General features: G+C 42.1%; 1 protein-coding gene across 2 annotated transcripts in view; it reads left to right on the forward strand.

Moving 5' to 3' along the window:
* Positions 1-22,144, forward strand: part of XPO6 (exportin 6) — a 134,664-nt gene that overhangs the window by 93,575 nt on the left and 18,945 nt on the right. Inside the window, exons 10-15 of one of the 2 annotated variants that reach the window (XM_014587730.2) lie at positions 1,567-1,675; positions 3,082-3,174; positions 4,899-4,968; positions 13,317-13,476; positions 17,436-17,528; positions 21,600-21,744. In XM_014587730.2, the coding sequence (XP_014443216.1) occupies positions 1,567-1,675; positions 3,082-3,174; positions 4,899-4,968; positions 13,317-13,476; positions 17,436-17,528; positions 21,600-21,744 (670 nt within the window). The remainder of the gene's footprint in view (positions 1-1,566; positions 1,676-3,081; positions 3,175-4,898; positions 4,969-13,316; positions 13,477-17,435; positions 17,529-21,599; positions 21,745-22,144) is intronic. The other variant, XM_014587731.2, reaches the window with a different exon arrangement.

Below are 22,144 nucleotides of genomic sequence, written 5' to 3' on the forward strand. Positions count from 1 at the left end.
TCCCACATAGCAATCTGCAGTTTTGAATCCCTATCCTTGGCAGCTTGAGAAACATACTAGACACTTGTACATATGTTTCCATAATCCTGACAGGAAGGAGAAATGGAGGAAAAGGAATTGTGGAATGAGTTGGCCCCATTGAGTGATGCTGTCTCTGTCTCTTGTGGATATTACCTTGCCCTGTAGCAATTTAAAAAAAAAAAGAACATTTACTAGCTTTGTGATCTTGTAGAACTTATTTAACTTTGTTACACACACACACACACACACACACACACACACACACACACGTGTCCATATTGATACATATATATCCACACACACATATATTTTCTTTATTTTTTTCTGAGAACTTTTGCTATAGGGTAAATGTGCTCACTGGAGAGACAGACAGAAAGTAAGAAATCACCCTCCCAGGAGGGAATGACCACACTGAATCGCTTCTCCATCCTCTCGGGATCTTGGTCTTGCATGCAGATGCACCAAGCGTGAGTTTCAAGCCTCTGGGTCCAAGAGTCGAACAGTGGTCAGCCTTATGGGAGTCCAGTGCCTTAACCACTATGCCGCCTTCTGGCCCCCATAAGAAAAATATTGATGATGCTATTTTACCTCTTATAGTTGTTAAAAGCATTGAATCATAATTGATATTTATATATACTTCCTATAATCCCCAGGACAACCACTAAGAATATCAACAAAACATATAGTAAAAGAAGTTACAAGGGATTTAAAGTGCTATACTAGAAAATACCTGTTTAATGCAAAATAAGACAGTAATGGAAAAAAAGAGGAAGAGGAGAAAAGCCATATAAAGAACAAATAGCAAAATGGCAGAAGTTAGCCCTTTTTATCAGTACATTAATCACATCAAATGTAATGTATTACATTTTCTAGTTACAAGGCAGAGATTTGGGGGGCAGCAGGTGGCGTGTGCTGGACACTCCCACATGGAGGACCATGGTTCAAGTCCCGGACCAGGTGGCTTGCTTTCTCACTTTCTCTCTCTCTCTCTCTCTCTGTGTGTGTGTGTTTCTGTCTGTTCAAATTAAAATAAGTGAATGAATAATAAAAATTAAATAATTCTTTTTAAGAAAAAAGGGGGGGGGCAGAGATTTGCAGAATGAATTAGGGGAAAAAAAAGCCATGGTCCAAGTATGTGTCGTCCCCAAGAGACTCACATCAGATTCAGATAGATACAGATTGAAAATGAAAGAATGGATTTAAAAAGGTATAACATGTGAACAGTAACTAAGGAGACTGGGACAGCTATATGAAACTAGTATTAAACGAAACAGACTTCGAATGAAAGTTTTTCCCAGAGACAAAGGGGGGGAACATTACATGAATAATATTAAAAGGGTCAGTTCATCAGGGTATATGGTACCTGATAAATAAATGCCCTTGCTATTATTCTTGCCAGCCCATCAACTAACACCGGGAATTTACATGCTTCTTGTACTTGGTAATCCCACGTGGCTTCCACTCCCTTCATGTTGCAGAGGCCTTTTCTGAATCCTAGCTGACAACCTCTTTTCACCTGCTGTTGAATTTCTCCCTGCCACATAGGTACGAAGATGCCCTGGTCCTCTTGCTCACAGAGGTGTTGAATCGAATCCAGTTCAGATACAACCAGGCCCAACTGGAAGAGTTAGATGATGAGACTCTGGATGACGATGTAAGCGGCACCCCCTACTTGACTTTTAATCATTGTCATGTCCTGATACGAGTCAGAATGGAGAATTGGAACTTGTAACCCCTTTGCTTTGGAGACTGCTCTTAAACCAGTCGTTGTATAGTTTGACTTGTACATTTGAAATTCTTTTCTCTCTTACTGGTCTTTTTAGCCTCATTAACTGTAAAAAAAAGGTTTTGTAGACCTTTTTTACCCATGTGGACTAGAGATGATGTAAGTCAAGAAATCATACGTACAGTGAAAAGTGGGTATCCTTCCTTGTTCTCCTGCCTTGTGCTCCCACCTCTGTTTTCCTACCCTGGGTAGCAAATAACAGCTACCTGGAAACTGGTGGAAACAGAGATACTTAAATGATAGGGCTAGAATGAAAGGAAGTCCGTTTTGAGTATATTTTTATAAACTGATAATTCTTAAAATGAGTCCTGAATTTATTGATGCTAGTGTGTCCAGCATTGATAAAGGAAAATATCTTTATGGACACAGTGTTCCTTTTTCTTAACCACCAGACATTTAACAATTTTCAAATAGCTGCTATTGTTCTCAAAGTAAGAATGACTGTGGTGTGGTCAAGCCTTGAGACCAGCCATGTTTGGGTTAGAAAGGGCCCTGTATTTGGAACAAGGAGGCCTGGATCTTTGGATCTCTTTGAGCCTTGGGCATGGAGAAGATTTGGGTATTGGATTTCTCTGTTCCTTAATTTTTTCATCTCCCCAGAGGGGAATGATACATTTTACACTGTGTTGACAGTTACATGAGGGCAAGACATCTGGTTGCAGACCTGGTTACATGGAAGGTGCTGGGTAGACTTTAGTTTCACTTCTTATTAACTATGTGATCTAGGCTGGGGCTTTCCAAACTCTAGTATGGATTAAAGTCAGGGGAACAGTTTGTTAAAACATGTTGTGACTCTGAAGGGCTGGGATAGGCCACAGAATTTGCATTTTTTACAAGCTCCCAGTGGTTGCTGCCTGTGGACCATGCTTTGAGTGCCACTGATTTCATCAGTTGTATGTATAGGAACATAATAATGAACTGGCTCATAGGATGATGAGTGGCCTGTTCCTGCAGGTGAGGTGATGAGGGGAGGGGCTCAAGCATTTCACAAGTAGCTCTTTCATCTCTATATTCCTGAAATCCTTAGGGGGAAAATAGATTCTTCTGTGTGGATCATTTGCTTTCTGAAGAAATAATAGCTTCTTATGAAATTAATTTTTTAAAAAAGTATTCTAACCTGACCTTTTTAAAGTATCAACTAACTTCATTCCATCATTTCCCATTTCTTTGACATTTATCTGAGAGTGGACTTGAGGCAAAGGAGAGACAGGCAGAGAAGATGACAGGATTCTGTCCCTTTGGAAGAGCTGATTCCTTTGTGTTTTTTCCCACAGCAGCAGACAGAGTGGCAGCGGTACTTACGTCAGAGCTTGGAGGTAGTGGCCAAAGTGATGGAGCTCCTTCCCACACATGCCTTCTCAACACTGGTAACGCACCACTTGAAATAGGGTGGGGTGACTAGTTACTTTTCTGCACAGACAGCATGCCTCTTTTTACTTACCTTTCTGTCTCTCTGTAGGCATATATACATACTTAAATTTTTTTTTTTTTACAGAGAATAATTACCATAACTAACCCTCAGAATTAACAAGTGTTAACATTTTCACAAATTTTCTCTTAATTTGTTACACAGTGTGTGTCATGAGAGAGAGAGAGAGAGAGAGAGAGAGAGGGAGGGAGGGAGGGAGGGAGGGAGAAGGAAAGTGAGACAGCACCCTCCCATGGAGAATGGTCATGCTGTAATCCCTTCTCTATTTCTCCTTCTTTCATGATTTTAGGCATGCATGCATGTATATCTAGTGTGTTTTCTAATCTGTCAGGTTCAGGGCTTGAACAGTCCTGTGGGATCTAGCCGTCTGAATCACCACACCACTGCCACCAGCTGGCCCTCACAAAATATTTTAACTCAACTTTTGGAAGCTCTATCTAGTCTTAGATATAATAAGAATTTTAATAATGCCTCAGTGCTTTCAACAGTAGCTCAGAAACAGCCAGGTCAAGCAGAGAAGATGTTGCTTATAAAAGTTGTATTGCTAAGAGGCTAGCCTTTGTAGAGCCCATGCTTGGCTAACTGCTAGCTAGCTCCCTCTGCCTTATTTATGTGCTGAAATCTTTAATCATAAGGACTTGATTTCATCCACTAAGTAGGGCTTCTTATTTGAAGAGATTTCATTCAGTTCATCTCTTCTTCAAAGGCAAATTAATTTGCAGGGGTCAGCTTTTACATTGTATAATCCACGTGTATCTTGTTCTCTCAAGGAAAGTGCCATTGTATTTTACCATCTGCCTTGGTTAGAGGCCTGTTAGATTTAAGTCTCGGTTTTGTCTTCATGGTGAGTGTTTTAACTTTCAAAAGATCCCTCTGTCATTACTAATTCCTATCTGCTTCATGAGCAGGGGAGACAGACCAAGTGATTTGGCCTGCCTTTTCACTCTGCAGTGTACTTTAATAAGGCGTATGTGATCCTTCTCTCAAGGGAAAGGTTCCCTTGCATTTGAAGGTAGAGACAGCCCCTTCTCAGCTCTAGAGGGTGCAGATAGATCATTTGGGGGCATAGGCCCCCTGTAAGAAACATTATATAGTCATATCCCAGCATCCTTTGCTTTGCTTAAAATAAAAAATTCAACTGATAATACCGTTTTCTTTCTTAAATTCTTTATATTAGTTGGTGGTTTGAATTTTAGAAATTATTAAAGATAGGTACTAGGGAGCCACCTTTTCTTAGCTGCTTATGTAAAAGTTCCTAGAGAAAAGTTTTTGATCTTGCTCTTTTCCCCATAGGTTCTTGTGGTTTTTGTTGTTGTTTTAGGTTTTTTGTTTTTTTTTTGTAGGGTGTACATGTTCCCTAGAGAGAGAGACATAGACAGAGAGAGAGAAAGTGAGAAATCACCCTTGAAAGGGGATAGCCACACCACAATCCCTTCTCTATTCTCCTCTATGGATCTTGGACATGCATGCATATATACCCAACATGATTTCCAAGCTGCTGGATCCGAGACTTGAACTGCAGTCAGCCATGTGGGATCCAGAGTCTTAACCTCCACACCATTTGCTGGCCCACTTACTGTAATGTTTTAATGTGAAAATGCTGTTAAAGCTTACATTTATGATTTTTAAAAAATCCTTAACAAAATCTTTCTTTATTTTCAGTTTCCAGTTCTTCAGGACAATTTAGAAGTTTATTTGGGATTACAGCAATTTATAGTTACTTCAGGGTCAGGTAAACTGGCTTTATTTCCTAACTTATGTTAAAAAAAAATTGGACTGCTATTTAATTACTATCATCTTTGTTATCATAATGTAATTTCTGCACTGTAGCCTCCCCTCTCTCTCCATCTCTCCCCAACTCTGAACAGGGAAAATTAAAACAAACAAACAGAAAAAGAAAAGCCTCTCTCTCTTGAGGGAGGTAAAAATGAGGTTACGAAACTGTATTTCAAAAGATTATTTGGAAAAGAAACTAATTTTGAGCAAAGATAGAGGAATTACTAAAATCCTACAATATTTTCTTATGTCCTTTAAACCAAGTATGCTAGGAAGAAAATGGCCTTGGACTTTTCCTGTGATGTGCTGTTTCTTCTCTGGCTTTTAGAATAAGAGGGACAGACACAAAGTGTCACTCCAGAGCAGGCACAGTTAGCAGGAGGTGACATACTGATAGCGATCGCTCATTCTCCTTTTGCCAGTGGCTGGAGGGAGACTCTTACTGGAGTTAGTTGGAAAGGCAAGTGGCGCCTTTTGTAGGCTTCCCCTGCTTGGGGCTTAGGATAAGTAGTTTTCGTTGCTCTGTTGATGATGGTGATTGTGTGGTGACCTGTTTTTGTGGAGTGCTCATTACATGTCAGGCACTGTGTTATTTATGTACGTTACTTAATTCTCTCAACTGTCCTGTGAAGGAAGTTCTGTTACTAAGTATCTCTGTTTTACAGATATTAGGGTTCAGGGTTCAAAAAGTTAATTTACTCAAGGGCACATAGTTTGTAAGTGCTAGTCACAAGAGAGGGTGTAAGGGGGAATGATAAAAATTTAGCCTATCTAAGATCTAGTGTTCTTTTTTGCCAACTGTGACACCAGCAACTTAAAAGCACCCACGTCCTCCCTGCCCTGTTACCTCCTATGCACCATTTCACCCTGCTCTTCCCCACAGTGTTTTCCTACAGGAGTTATCTTGGGCTGGTGTGCAACCCCTCTGTTGGTTAACTGCTGTTTCGTCCTGGCACAGCGCTGCCCAGGGCTCAGCTCATCTCCCGGACAAGCTTGTTTTTCATGGCAGAACTTCCGTGGGAGGCTCTTTTTGAGGCTGCCCTTCGTAGTGGCCCATGACGGCTTGTTTCCATGACTATATTGGCTTCTAAATAATCCAGTGGGCCCCAGGAGGTTGATGGGACTTGGCATGCCCCAAGTACGGGCCCTGGTTTTTGGAAGAGGATAAGAACAGCTACACTTTTCAAAACAAACATGCCTGTTAAAAAAAAAATGCCATCAGCACTAAAGAAAAGCATTTGACTGTGATGTTTCTAGAGTCCATTCTTGAGACTAACCATGCCCAGGTGGTTTCTTCCTCAGGGCCAGTTTCCAATTAGAAGGCATTTTTCTTTTTTTTTTTTTTTTAATACTTTAACTTTATTTATTATTATTATTTCTCAGTTTGATGTGTGTGTGTGTGTGTGTGTGCGTGCGAGAGAGAGAGAGAGAAAGCAAGGCGCCAGGTCCAGGACTTGAACTGCAGTCGGCCATGTGAGAGTCTAGTGTCTTTAACCGCCATACCAGCTGCTGGCCCCAGAAGGCATTATTTTTGATCTGCTATATATTTTTTTTTTTTTAAATAAAAAAAAGAGAGAGAGACAGGGAGTCAGCACCACAAACGTGTATGCTTTCTTCCAAAAATGACCCCCTAAGTTTCCTATCCAGTATTGTAGTTGACTTTTTTAACATTACATTGAGCCTGCCTTGAGGTGCAAAATCTAAAGTGAGACTTAAATCTTTTTTGTGAGATGTACCTGATACCCAAGAGCCTTTCATCTTAGAAGGATAATCTGATTTATTTTCCCCTAAATGAAATATCTTTACCTGCCCTCATTGAAGCCTACTTACTGGCAGTTACACAGTGTGCTTGACTCTTCCAGGGATGTATAAACCTCAGCCTCAGCACTGACCCTTGGTGCGTTCGTTAATGGTAGAACCTCTCAGGCCAGAGAAATACTCTTTTCCTGTTTTAAAAATGGGCTTTTTTATCCATGATAAAGTATTGGCCCATCCCTTAATTCCTTAAAAGCCAAGTTCCCAGTGCAAAGGCTATTAAAAAATTGAAACCAAGTACATTTTGTTCTCTGGTTCCCATGGCCGTTTACCCCTCAAATAACTTCCATTCTGTATTAGTCAGCCTGTTGCCTCTCAGAAGAAATCGTAGTATCTTTTCCCATGATAGGTTATGGCCCTCGCCTTTTGTTTGCATTTATCTTCTAGTCTAGCCTTTGATTCTTGGGTCTCCTCTGGAACTGTGTAAAAGGGAATTGGACACGATCCTTGCCCTCTGCTTGTGCTGTGCTTGTTGATGACAATAGGGTGTACATTTGGCCAGCAGTGAAACCTACAGGTGTTACTTCTCGCCCCCACTTTGATTTTGTTATAGCATTCAAATTCAGAATCACTTTTTTTTTTGGAGAGGTTTTCGCTATAAGGCGCGTGTGCTTGCTAGACAGACAGAGAGAGACATAGAGACAGAAAGTGAGAATTCACCCCCCAGGGGGGATGGTCACGCCGCAATCCCTTCTCCATTCTCCTCTCAGGATCTTGGGCACGCATGCACAAGCGTCCGGTGTGAGTTCTAAGCCACCGGGTCCAGGATGTGAACCGTAGTCGACTACGTGGGAGTCCAGTGACATAGCCATTACGCTAACTGCTGGTTGCCGTGAATCACTTTTAATTTATTTTTAAGTTTACTTAAACTTAAAAAGAGAGAGGGAGAAAGAGACAGGGAGTCAGCACCACAACAGGGTCTCAATGTCATGATTCCCTGTCAGCCCCAGCCAGCCTAGGATCCTGGGCACATAGGTGCCAGGTGTACTCAGGGAGGTCCCTGAATGTCAGCTGGAACCTTCCCCTGTGGGTCAATCTCACAGGGCATCCTGTTTTACTGTAGTACCACCTTTAGACTCCCCACATGTGTCGTCTTCTTCCCTCTCCTACTGCCGGTCATCCTATTCCATTCCCTCAGTACAAAGGCAAAACCTACATGGTTGCTGGGGCATATAGTTGCCATGAATCTCTCTTGCTTCTGGTGGGTGATCCTTTGCTCTCATTGCCTGTCTTTCCTACTACTGATGGCTTAGAACATCTTCTCCTTGGCAGTCATTCCCTTATACAGCACTGCGTCCTCATATGGCCCTAAAGTAGTATCCATTTTATATTTGGCTTTTGCCACTCCTCATTGAGGCAATATTTCTGCTCTAAGTAACTCCTTTAACTCTCTGGTCTACCATGCAAGCTTTCCTGCTTAAGAGATTGTTTTCTCTACAATATATGAGAGTTTAAGACTTACAGTTTTTGTTCTACTTGGATACATTTATGATTTGTTTGTTCTTTCAATATGAAATACCTCAAATACTAATTTTCACACCTCCACTCCCTTATCCCCCAAAACTGGAAGACTGAATTAGGCATAAGTTATTGCAGTGATTTGCCAAATGAGCTATTCTTTGGGTGTGGCTTTGAGCACATCTGGCAGCTTCAAGGTGACTTGGTTTGTGGAGGATAGAATGTCTAGCGTTACCATGATAACTTTATCTGTCCAACCTTGTGTAGCAATGTAACCTCAAGGTTCTACTTTGCAGATGTTCTGTGCTCTTTTGGGGGCAATCTAAGCCTTAGCCACGTAGAAGAAAAGTGGGTGGAGCTAAACAGCTAGTCATAGTGGGACTCTGTTCCCCACCCCCTTAAATTCAGTTGATACCTTGTATGATTCTGTAGTGGTGGTAGATACTCGGTTTCTAGGTTGGAGGGGGTCAGTGGAGAATTCTAGTTGAGGTACTCATTGCCTATGTGTTTGCCTTATGGACAGAGTAGGAAAGAACTGGCTGCAGTTTTGATGAACATGATCCTTACGTGGTTCATATGTATTAGGTTGAACTGTATAGAACTGTAATTTTGTTAGGTTAGAAGTGGTCAAGTAGTAGCAGTTTCATATGGTTCAAACTAATGGTTTAAAACACATACACAACTCTTCCAAACTGTTTTCTGTTCTGAAGACCACATTTTGCTTGACAAATTAGGGCAAGTGTAGAGGGAAGAATCAGGAGTCTTAGAAGGAAGGTATTCTAGGATGTTCTTTTGGTAGTAACAGAATTACCTGAGTCTGGGCAATTGATAAAAACAGAGGTTTATTCAGCTCAGAGTTTAGAGGTTCATGGCCCAGGGGCTGTACTTGGTGAGGGTCTTCTTGCTGCTGAGTAATAGGGTAGAGGACCTCAAGTGTCATAAGTGAAAACCTGAGCAGAGTTTGTCTGTGTTGTGTGTCATTTCTTCTCCTATCAGGACTCATCCCAGAGGCCCCAACTTAATGCCCAAATCACTTTCTAAAGGTCTTACCTTTCACCACTGTAATTTAATCTCTACCCTCTTAACACCATTACCGTGACCCACCAGATTTTACCACCTGAACTTGAGGGGAGATACAGTCAAGCTATAGCAAGGGGCAATAGAGGAAGTGGAAGGCACCCAGGACTGTACTTAAGCTAAGAGATTTGGAAGGGTGTCATCCCTGTCTTCACATTTCCCTGTGACTGTTGGCAGGCTTTGGCTTGTTTTGTGTTCTACCCTCGAAGAGTAGGACCAGAGTTAATAAGGAGGAATACAGGGAGACATAATTTCCTTGTGTTGTTGTCCAAAGATGGAAGGGCTCCCTCAAGGGCATTGAGCTTGCTGGCATTCAGTTGAGGTGTCCAGGAGGAGGCTGTAGGGCAAATGCTGGGGCAGAGGAGAAGGGGGAAAGGCTTGGTCAGAGTGCTTGCTATTTTTACTTTTAATTTTAGATTTCTTTTTCTTTATTCAAGGTAGAGTATGTACGTGTGATGAAGGAGTACTTTTAAGCTACATGGTAAAATTGGCTATTGAAGACCAAGTGGATGGTGCCTTGGTTTTTAAAAGAGAAACATTCTGTCTTTCTCTTACATGCTTAAAATATTGAAAAGCTAGTTCTTAGAGTCTCTGAAGATACTCAGTTCAAGGAATTAAGTATAATGAATAAGCTGAAAACTAGTGATAAGGGTAGAACTTGGTGGGAGAGAAAGGGGCTATGCATGCTGACTTGATAAGCCTTCCACGTGCTCTTTGAAAGAGATACTGGCCTCACCTCTTCTGGGGCCTGTGCTGTTCCTGGGTGTATATTTCACAAGAGTTTATTTTCTACAGAGCCCTAAGGTTTGGTTAGTGTGCAAAGGAGCAGCAGGTTTTAGAAGTTGGTCCTGGAAGTCACTTGCCTAGCTGTAACTCTGAAAATCCCATTGTCGTTCAGAATGTGTGGAATTATGATACTTTGGTAAACTGGAAGGTTAGACTCATCTCATTCTGGGGCCCAAGAAGGGTAGTGTTGCCTCCCTCATGACCACACATGAACAGAAGTACCTCTGGGTTCTGTTCGTTCTGTGGGCTCATGTGGCTTGTGTGAGGTGGCCATCCTCTACAAGAGCCGCCCAGCTCACTCTCCTTAGCTACCCACCCAGCAGCCTCTGCAGGGCTGCCTGCAAGCTGAGAATCCTGTTTTTTGCACCAAGGCATTGCTGTCATGTGGAGGGAAGAGGAGGGAACAGGTGGGTTGGGGCAGGTCAAAACTGACCTTTGTCACTGGCTCTCTCTTTGTAAGGTCTTTCCTTGAGTTGCTCCCTTTTTTGGCTCTGTTTCTTGAGATAGGACAACTACTGTGACAATACATTGGCCAAAATGTGTCTCCCTTTCTGACTCCTGTCTTCCTCTGGGAGCTGTCACAGCACTATTACTAGGCTCACTTGGAGGATGGTACAGAATCTGAGACACTACACCTACCACTTCACTCACTACTTTGTTCGTGATGTTCATCCCTGCTGGCTTCCTGTCCAGCAAGCTGTTTATCCATGGTCACCTTAAAATAGTAACAGTGAGTATCGCCAAGGGCAGCCTGAGGAGCTCAAACTCCCTGAGAATCCCTACCAGCTCTGGTTTGCTCTCTCTTCTGTCATGTCTTAGGCCTTCGGGGACTTAAGGGCACTTGCTCTGTGCTGGGTGCTGGGTGCTGAACTGGATGCTGGACATAGTCCTGCACCACGAGGGATTTCGTAGTCTGCAAGGGGAGAGACTTGTACCTCATTAGTTGATTTCCTTATGAGGTGCTGTGAGGACTGCAAGAGGGGGAGGGGAAGGAAGGGCTCATAGAAGAGATGATGCCCATATGAGTATGGGGGACACTAAGAACTTTGCCAGGCTTGGGAGGGCAGAAGATGAAATGATGAGCAGTGAAGAGAGAGAAAACAGTTTATTCCGTGGTATAGAGGCATGTGGCACTGGGGGTTACCAGTGAGCCTGGGTGACACAGTGGAATAGTAGAAGCAAATGGGGCACGAGAGACCTAAAAATTGATGCTGGGGTGTCTAGGCTCTTCCCACTTAGCAGGGGTGAGCCTCAGAAGGGTTCGATACCTTCTGTGTTCTGGGAAGCTGCTTGTGAAGCATTGTCTGAAGAAGGCTGTTGGTGGCCTGTTTGGAGACTTCTGTACCCCAACAGAAGAGTAAAGACTTGAAGTGGCAGAGGGAAGGGGGCAGGTTCGAAAAGTGTTTAAGGAGTGGTGCAGTTGTGAACATGCTAAGGGCCATGATCTTAAGGGAGTCCACCCTCATCCCCACTGTGTGAATGAGAAAGACTTTATCAGACTTGGAGGTCCTTCTGGCCTGAAAATTCTTCCTCCTTTTATGGGCCAAAAGGGGTTTTTGCCTTTCATCTTTTTTTTTTTCCCAGTCTTCATATAATTTTATTTTCTCCCTTCAACCATGATAATATGATATCCAACTTTTGTCTTAACTGGTAAGTCTGTAAACATAGGTTTGTTCATCCCACTGACTGACAAGGCAAATGCCACTTCTTGAAATGGTCCCACCATGGATCTTCTGGTCATCCAACCCAAGCTGCCCCCTTGCCTTGGCTTTATCTTCACTATATTGTGTGGCCACTTCATTGAACTCATTCCAGACTTTAACTTTTCCATGGCTTCCATAATTTTGCTGTGTTTTTCACCTAGAATGTGTCTGACCTTTACTGCATTGCCACCACCTTTGGGACCCTGAACCTTCTTGTCAGCACTATCACTCCCAGGCGCTGCTCCCGCTTTACCCCCTTTTCCAGAACCACTTTTTTCTTGGGCAGCATCTTCAAGACTTGCTGATAAACAGTCAACTGCTTTGGTGTCGTCAGTAAGAGTCCCCTCCTCATCTTAATACCCTCTTTGCTCAGCTTGAAAAACTTAAGTTAAAAAGTAAGAAAGTTTCAAGTCTTAAAAAGACTAGCTCTTTGTCATTCATAATGCAGTGGATACTTGACCAGTACAGGGGTTAAAGGAACTGAGACCCCCTGTGTAGGTGAAAATCTGCCTGTAACTTGGACTCCCCTAAACCTTAACTACTAATGGCCTACTGTTGACCAGAAGCTTTGCCGATAACATAATGAGTTAACACATACTTTGTACGTTATATGTATTTTGTATAAAGTAAGTAGAGAAAAGAAAATATGGAGCTCATGGGAAGAAAAAACAGTTCTAGTATGTGCTATACTGTATTTTCCAATATACTAGTTGGAAAAAAGTTGGTGTTTATTCCTATGTTGTTCAGGAGTCAACTCAAATGACAAACATTGAGTATAATGCTCTTATTTATGGAGTTTTTTATGCATTCTAACTTAGCCACCCTTACGGTAGTGAATTAAATAGTACTTTCCCCATTTTAAAGATGAGGAAATAGAGACTTTGGAGGATTCAGTGAGGCACAGAGCCAGCAAGTGGCAGGAAGTCTGTCTTCTAAATCTGTATCTTATGCCCTTTATTACAAACTTTGCCACCCAAAAGTCCTGTGGGGTGAATACTGAATATCCTGGTTCTTTTAGCTGGGGTCAGTCCTACCCATCAGCCCCAGAGATTTCATTTTGAGACAGGGCCATGTGTAAAAGGCAGCAGGCTTGGGGTCGCACAGACTCAGCTTAGAGCACTTGCTCTGCCCCAGAAATAGGACCCATGCTGGGCAGCTTACTGGGCTCCTTGGGTATGCTTCCTTTATGTAGAAGTACCTTACAGGATTGGGGAGGAACCAGATCAGGTGCACGGTCCCTGTTAGAGCACCCCAGTCTGGCCGCCCCTCCCTCTGGCCCCTTTAGCTCATGTGGTATATATATCTGTAGGTTGGGCTGTGCCCACTTCCCCTGCTCACTACTGAGGAGCAGCCTGTGTGTTGGCTCAAGAGTTGGTTTTGCTGTGTAGCTTGTCTAGACGAGCTTTTATCTATGTAGTAACTAAAGCATGTTCTTCCCGAGAAAAACTAAGGTGTTGTGTTCCAGGACACAGGTTGAACATCACAGCGGAGAACGACTGCCGACGGTTGCACTGTTCCCTGAGAGACTTGAGCTCCCTGCTGCAGGCCGTGGGCCGGTTAGCTGAGTACTTTATCGGGGATGTGTTTGCTGTGCGGTTCAGTGATGCCCTCACGGTCGTGGAGAGGTAGGCCGGCAGTTACATTCTGGAGCCATTCTTTCTTCAGAGCTCAGTTTTGCCTTCTTGCGTGAGGGAAGAGCAGTGTATTGCCAAATGGCTTCTGCTCTGGTGCCAGGTATCTACTGGCTAAGCAGCATATATGTACCTGGGCTCTGCCATCCAAGCTGTTGGGAGCAAGTCATTTAAGTTCTCTGAACTTAAGGTCCTTCATCTGTAAAACAGAGTGGAAGTAGTTTATTGTAGGTTTTTTGTGAGAATTAAATGAGGGCAGTGCCTCACACGAAAGAAAAGTCAATAAATATAAACAATTTTTTTATTGAAGATCTTATTTACACATGCAGAAATTCAGAAAACCTGGTGAGGTCAGTCTTCATAAGATTAAAAAAAACATTAAGAAAACCCTACTGATAAGGGGGTACCTCCACTTTAAGTAGATAGTCAAGTGCCATAGGTGGGGCTTCCTGTGGCCTTTCCAGTCCCTTAGGGGGGGTCCTAAGGACTGAAAGCTGGGCAGAGCTCCATGCCTGGCCCAAGAGGTGATTCCTAAACTCTCACTACCAGCCTTATTTTATTCTTTTTGCCCTTGGATTCCACATAAAATTCTCAACTGTGTTTGTTTAGGAACATTTTGTTCTGTCTAGTCTCTATCTCTCTTTCTCTCTTACTCTCTCTGTCTTAGATACTCAGATGTAAGTGATAGGAGATTTAGAGCATGTCAAGATAATTAGTCGATTAGATCAAATTGGAGAGGCATGGATCCAGCCTGGAGCCAAGACAACTCATGCTTTTCATTGGCCTTGTAGCAACATCGCTGGTAACACACAGAAAGGAAACTGAGCCCCAGAAGTTACATCCTTGCCAGATTTTTCTTTAACTGTAGCTTAAAAGCAGAGGTAACTAAGAATTCTAAATCCCTTAAAAAGCCAGATTATTGTTACTAATAAAAGCAGCATGTAATTGTAGGACATTTTCTAAAATATTTTATTTTTATAAACATCAAACATTTATTTTCATTTCATTCTTTACTTCGAGAGGCTGGTATTGCCATTTACCACTGCATACATCGTGGCACAGAGATGGTCAGGACCCTGCTTACCTTGCCTTGCCTGTAGCTCACACAGTCCACGAGCAGGAGCAATGGCGTTTAAGCAGCTTCTTGAATCCAAATGCTGTGCACTTGCCAAAGCAGTATTTCTACTTCCAGTGTCTGTTTTTCTTTCTTTCTTTCTTTCTTTTGGTGCTAGGCCCATTTGCGTTGACGTTCGGCAGGAATAGGACACATCGTTCTGTCTGAGCAGGAATAGGACACATCGTTCTATCTGAAATGCATAGACAAGTCGCCCATTATTTGAATCTACTCTGCTAAGCAGCATATATGTACCTGCTAGTCATCTCGACTTCGTAGCAAGATGATGGACTAGGGGTCCCGAATCATTATTTTATAGGCCCTTAATAGCTATACACCTTTCTGTACTGCTTAGGTTTGCAAGCTCACTACTTTAAGAGACTTAACAATTCTGACTTCATTTAGAATAAAGATAGAGAGAAGGTACTTGTTAAGGCATTCTCACTTATGGGCTACGTAGAACAGAACTGATACTAAAACTGCTGTTTAATCGAAATCTTAACATGCTTGGAAGTCCATTTTTAGTGTAGAACAGGATTTAAAGAGTCAAACACCCAGCACACGTTGGTATGTTGCTTACTGATAGTGACTGTCTCGATTCCTAGTTATTGCCAGGTCTCCCTCGAACTTCAAATGAAGAGTTTTGGTTCTTGTACCCTCACTTTCTTGACTGCTCCTCTACCCTGAACAATTGGTGACTCAGCCTGTGGATAAGGTCCTGCTTTCCACCTCTGTCACAGAAGAGTTTTTTTCAGAATGTGGGCCCCCCTACATCAAAGTCTTAGATGTTTTTCAGAGCTGCTGATTTCTTTTTTTTTAAAAGAATTATTTATTTAATTTTATTTATTGTTCTTATTATTTTAATTTGACTGGAGAGATAGGGAGAGAGAGGGGGAAAGTGAATGCAAGCTGATGGGTCCGGGACTTGAACCACAGTCAACTATTTGGGAGTCCAGGGCCTTAACTACTATGCCACTTGCTAGCCCCAAGAGCTGCTGATTTCTAGACTCTTCTTCATACCTGCTGAGCCAGTCTGCCCAGACATCTTGCATTTGTCACTGATTCTCCAGCTTGTTGCTCCACTCAGCCTCTGGATGATTCCCAAATTTCCATAAAGAATAGGCACAGAGAGAAATTAGGTAGATCTTGGATTTTTTTTTTCTCTTCCACTTAGAAAGAAATGTCTGTCTCTAACAAGAGGCACTTCCCACTGATACTTGTTTGTGTACAGTGAGTTCCGGTACAACCAGTGGACTCTACAACTTCGCTCTTCTTGTTCTTCTCCTCTAAAGTTTTATAAATGTTTTCAAATCTTTAGGGGAATTGAAAGAATTGTATAGGGAATACCATATACTTACTACCAAGATCCCACAGTGGACATTTTGCTATATTTTCTTGATTATATATCTGTCCATCTGAAACTTCTCCTTTAAAAAAATTTTTTTGGGGGGAGAATTTTGCTATCAGGTGCGTGCACTCAGCAGAGAGACAGAAAGCGAGAAATCACTCACCAGGGAGATGGCCACACTGCAATCCCTTTTCCTCCATTCTTCTCTTGGGATCTTGGGCATGCATGCACATGTGCCTGGCGTGAGTTTAAGCCACTGGGTCCGGGACTCGAACCATACTCCGACCACATGAGAGTCCAGTGACGTAGCCACTACGCCATCTGCTGGTCCCCCCAAAATTATTTTAAATAAGAGAAAAGATGATTTTATCATTATAAATTTTATAGAAATGTCCATGTCAAACTATTTAGATAAACTATCAAAAGAGACCTGCTTTTAAAAAATATTTATTCTTATTTATAGAAGCATTACATATTTATTGTACACAATTTGGAAATACAGAAAAGTAGCAGGGAAAAAAGCATCTGTAATCTCTTCCATCCTAACCCCAAAGCAGTGGTACTAGTAAGCATATTCTGGTGAAAATTTTTCCAGCCTTTTTTTTTTTAAAGAGAGATTTTTTTACTAAAGGGCGCATGTCCTTGCCAGAGAGAAAGTGGGAAATCGCCCCCCAGAGGAGCTAGACATGCTGCACTCCCTTCTTCAATCTCCTCTCGGGATTTTGGGCATGCACGCACACGCGCCTGGCATGAGTTTTAAGCCACAGGGTCCTGGACTCAAACTGCGGTTAACTCTGTGGGAGTCCAGTGACATAACCATTACACCATCTGCTGGTTCCTCTTCCAGCTTTTTTTTTTGGTTGTTGTTAAGAGATAACACATTTTCCAAACAAAATCAGGCTATATTTTGTTGTTCACAGCCTTTTCATATTTCAGGTATCTTGAACTTTTATTATTAAATTTTCTTCATTCTTTTAAGCATGGATATTACTGTCATGTAGTATATTACATTGTATCCTTTATGTGTATATTTGTATTTTTTTCAAAAATTTTTGACATTACTGATAATGTTTTAATGTCTTTGTATATAAATCTTTTTTTTTAAAGAGAGAGATTTTTGCTATAGGACATGTGTACTCGCTGGAGAGACAGACAGAAAGCAAGAAGTCACCCCCCGCCCCAGGGGGTAGCCATGCTGCCATCCCTTCTCCTCCATTCTCCTCTTGGGATTTTGGGCATGCATGTGCCTGGCGTGAGTTTTAAGCCACTAGGTCCAGGACTCAAACCACAGTCGACTCTGTGAGAGTCCAGCAATGTAACCATTACACCATCTGCTGCACATTTCAGATTACTTCCTTGGGATAAAATTGAAGGTCTGGTCTTGATTCTTTGTGGAAAAAAGCCTGTTCTTAAGACTCCTGTTTGTACCTTGTTCATTTGTTTGTTTTGGTCCATACATTTCATGTTCTTTTCTGTCTGCTTTGCCAACAGGTTGGTCAAAGTCACTCTGTATGGATCTCAGATAAAATTGTACAATATTGAAACTGCTGTGCCATCAGTATTGAAACCTGACCTCATTGATGTGTAAGTACAGTGTTTGGTGTTTGTGCAGTCTCAGGAAAGATCTTACGGTTTGACAGAGAATAGGAGTGATTGTCATGAATGGAGGAAAACTCTTAAGCTCCAAATCTAGAAAGAGAGAAAGATTGATTGTATGTCTGGGGGCAGGGGTGGTTGGAGTAAGTGGAATTCATTAGGCAGATGGAAGTTAGGGCAGAGGCTATAGGGATAGGCATTGCAGGACAGTGAGATGAGGCCGAGTAGATAGGTGGGGACGAACATGGAAACATCTTGAGTGCCCGAATCTTACCTTGTAGACATTGACTGAAAATGTAGGGTACGGAAGAATATCTGAGCAACATTATTCCTTTAGAGTTTCCAGTTTTCCCAGGATAAGGCTCAGGTATTTGCATATTGAACATGAATCTCAGGTTATTTTGAAGAAGGACATCAAACCTCCATAATATGGAAAAGCATTAGGAAGGTGACATATAGAAGGGAGGGAGAGGTGAGGACTAGAGATGGAGCCATAGTTTACACTGCCCAGAAGGAACGCTTACTCTAGACTAGAGCAGGGATTAGCAAACTATATCCTGTGTCAAATCTAGTCTACTATTTGCATTTGTAAATAAAGTTTTATTGAAACACAACCCATTAATTTACATGTCATCTGTGGCTGCTTTTGCACTATAGCAGCAGAGTTGGGTAGTTGTGACAGAATGTAGGGCCTACAAAACCTAAAATACTACTTGCATTCTGGTTTTTACAAAGCATGCTGACTCCTTTTCAAGAGTGTTCTTTTTTTTTTTAAGTTTATTTTTTTATTTTGTCTGTCAGAGAGAGAGAGACTTTACACTGCAATCCATAGTCTCAGCCAGCCCACATCATGGGCACATGCACCTGGAATGCTTAGGGATGTCCTAGCTTATGAACCCAGTATCTTTCCCATGTGGGGCCAGTCGCATTGCTACAACACCGTCGCCTGGCCCCTTGAAAGTATTCTTGAGCTGCAAATTAGATAAATAATAGAAGAGGAAATCTTATTTTTACTATGGTGGTTTTAATTTTATTTTTTTAGAGAGATTTTGCTATAGGTCATGTTCACTCGTTGGGAATACAGTGACAGAAAGCGAGAAATCACTCCCCAGGGGATGGCCACATCACAGTTCCTTCACCCCCGGTTTCCTTTTGGGATTTTGGGCATGCACATATATGCGCCTGGCTTGAGTTTAAAGCCGCTGGGTCTGAGACTCAAACCATGATTGACCATGTGGGAGTCCAGTGACGTAACCACTATGCCATTTGTTGGTCCCTGAACTTTATTTTTTAATTTTGTTTCTTCATTGAGAATTTAGAGGAAGCTGTGAAGCTTCTCCTGAGAAAGATGCTAGTTTTCTCATAAACACAACAAAGTGTACACAAATGCAGGAAGTTTTAGAGCTCCCTCTTTTACCATTGAAGAGCTCTATAAATTGCTGGATTGTCTAAAATTCAGACACTAAAGGCTGACTTTGATGTTTTCTCCCTTGGTTTTGGTACTTCAAACTGTAGTAAAGTGAAGATGATCAGTGGATTCTAAATATAAAATGCAGCTGGTCACCATGAATTTCAGGCTCCCATCTGTATTTATTTTCTTGAAGGTACTGAGTAACTTCTCTTACCCAGCTTGTTATTTTGAGAAAGTTCAAACCTATAGCAAATGGAAAAAAATGGAAGAATAAGCACCCCTATAGCCTTAGCCTGGAGTAATCAATTTGCTTTTGTTTCTTGTTCTTGTACTTTCTCTGTTTCTAACATTCACAGTTTTTTTTTTCTTTTTTCTTTTTTTTTTTTTTGAGAGGGGCTGTAGGGCGTATATGCTCTCTGAAGAGACAGAGGGAAAGTGAGAAATCACATCCCGGAGGGGATGACCATGCCGCATTACTTTCTCATTCTCCTCTTGGGATTCCAGGCACTCATACACACACACAGTGTATTTTTCAAGCTGCTGCATCCGGGACTTGAGTTGTATGCACAGTTGGCCCTGTGGGACCCAGTACCTTAACCACCACACCGCAGACTGGCCCACATTCATAAATTTTTTGGCAGAACCATTTTGAGAATAAATTGCAGACATGTCACTTCATCCATAAATCATTTAGTATGTATCTCCTAGGAAGTAAGTTCCCTCTCCTACATAAATCATTATTGTCAACACTCAAAACAATTTAATGGGTACAGTAACATCATCTCTTATACTGGGTTTTCCAGAAAGTCATTTCTATGCATTTTTGTGTAGAAAAACATGCCACGACTTTTGCGATGATGCAGTATTTATTTATTATTTATTTATTTTTTTGCAGTATTTATTTTTAATTGCTAGAGGGCATGTGCTCACCAGAAAGAGGAAGAGGGGGAAAGTAACCCCACACACATACACACACTGGGGTATGGTCATGGTGCAACCCCTTCTCCATTTCTCCGTCTTCATATCAGGAGATATTTAATGTCAGTTGCCCTATAATTGATGCTAAATTTGACTTGAAGGTGGTGTCTGCCTGTGTCCTAGTTCTGTCCACTGAAGGGTCTTGGGAGCAGCAGCCCTCCAGTAGCAGGGCTATTTCCTGTACTTGGGTCTTATTTTCTAAAATACATTCTCCACTGAAAGGAGCCAGAACTCATTGGACAAATGCTCTCAGTCTGGAGTAGGTAATCCTGGAAGGTCGCAAGTCAGAAAGAAAGTGCAATCCATACATCATAGCGATTTTTTCTTTTTTTCAAGATGAGGTATGGGAAAGCTCTTTTTGCAGAAGAATGCCAGCTAAGGAGAAGAAAAGGATGGTAGAAAAATTACCAGTTTACAATTTAAGAGTGACATAGGCAGGGATCCTTAGTTGGTGCCAAAACTGTATGTATTTATATTATCTCAAAGAATCACCGCACAGATTACTTGTCACAGAAGGGAAGAAAATGACGTGGATGTTCCTGAGAAGTGCTGCAATTTTGCTATTTGAAAATTCTGAGACAGTTGACTCTCTTTAAGATTTTTAGTGTTCATTATCTCTGATGAATTGTGAGCTTCTTTGATGTATGTTTCATTGCATGTGATGCAGTACAACCTTTCAGGAGCTGAACACAGTCTTTGCTGTTATCCTCTAGTCAGGTACAGAGGACAGTGTCATGGAGGCTTAAACTTGAGAGTCTTATGTCACAGCTTTACTCACAAAGCTTTAATACCTGGTAGTTTGTCTGTACCTTGGCATATAGCTGTTGATCTTAAAGTGTCTCTAGTTCTAAAGTCAAGATGTTATCACTACTTTTTATTTATTTATTTGTTTGTTTGTTTGTTTTGGAGAGGTTTTTGCTATGGGGTGTGTGCACTCACCAGAGAGACAGAGAGAGACAGAGAAACAGAAAGCAAGAAATCACCCCCCAGGGGGGATGGCCACACCGCAATCCCTTCTCCTCCATTCTCATCTCTGATCTTGGGCACGCACCCACATGCGCCCAGTGTGAGTTTAAGCCACTGGGTCTGGGACTTGAACTGCAGTCGACTACATGGGAGTCTAGCCATTACTGATAGCCACCTGCTGGTCCCTATCATTATTTTTTAAAAATGTGTTTATTTCTTCCATGAGAGGGAGGGAGGGAGGAAGGCATCCCCAGCAAAGCCCTCATGCAGTGATCCACCGCAGTCTCAGCTGCCCAGGATCACGGGTCCACACTCACACTTGGCATGCACAGGACTTTAGGACCCAACCCAGGACCTTCCCATATGGCTTCAGCATCGCAGAGCACTTGTTATTGCTGTGCCACTGTGGCTGACCTTACTTGAGTTCTTTGGTTCTCTTCTTTGAATCTGTGTAACAAAAATTGAATGCAGTCTGACAGACATGTACTGATATCCACATTCTGTGTTCTAGGCAGTGGTAGCAATATTTAGATGACGAGAGTAGTAGTTCTTAAGCCCTGTGAGCAAGTAAATGCTTTCCATGGTGTCACCTATGTCCTGGAGCATGGTGGTTGGCATTTTTAAATCCTGTGGAAACAGGTTCGATGCTAACACTGTTCATTTTCACCATAACCTTTAAAATCACGCCTCTTTTCCTTTGGCAGGCATGCTCAGTCCCTGGCGGCTCTGCAGGCTTACTCTCACTGGCTGGCGCAGTACTGCAGTGAAGCGCACCGGCAGAACACACAGCAGTTTGTGACGCTCATCTCTACTGCCATGGATGCGATTACACCTCTCATCAGCACCAAGGTCTCGGAACAGCAAAGGCTGCACCTTTTACCTCGCTCTGTGCCTGTCCCCTACCGATAGCTGGACGCTCGCACAGAGTTAGAGCTGTAGCTCTTAGCTGTCTGTGCGACAGCATGTGTTCCTTAGTAGTAGTTGTCCCACATACATTCAAGTAAAGCTTTGTTTCATTTTTCTGTCTCACATGAGTACAAGCTCATTATGAAAAGTAAAATAGTGTTCACATTTATAGACTAAAAAGCTATGGAACTCCTTAATCCCTTCCTCCAAAACATTTTTCCTTCCCAAGGTGAGCATGTCAGCAATTGACTGTATATCCTTCTAGGCCTTTTCTGTGTTCTTACGAACATAAACAAGAATGTATAGATGATTAGAGATACAGCTGCTTTTGCCTCACAGTACG

This window comes from Tupaia chinensis, unplaced genomic scaffold (genome assembly GCF_000334495.1).
Source record: "Tupaia chinensis unplaced genomic scaffold, TupChi_1.0 Scaffold000231_1, whole genome shotgun sequence".
Classification (NCBI taxonomy): Eukaryota; Metazoa; Chordata; class Mammalia; order Scandentia; family Tupaiidae; genus Tupaia; species Tupaia belangeri.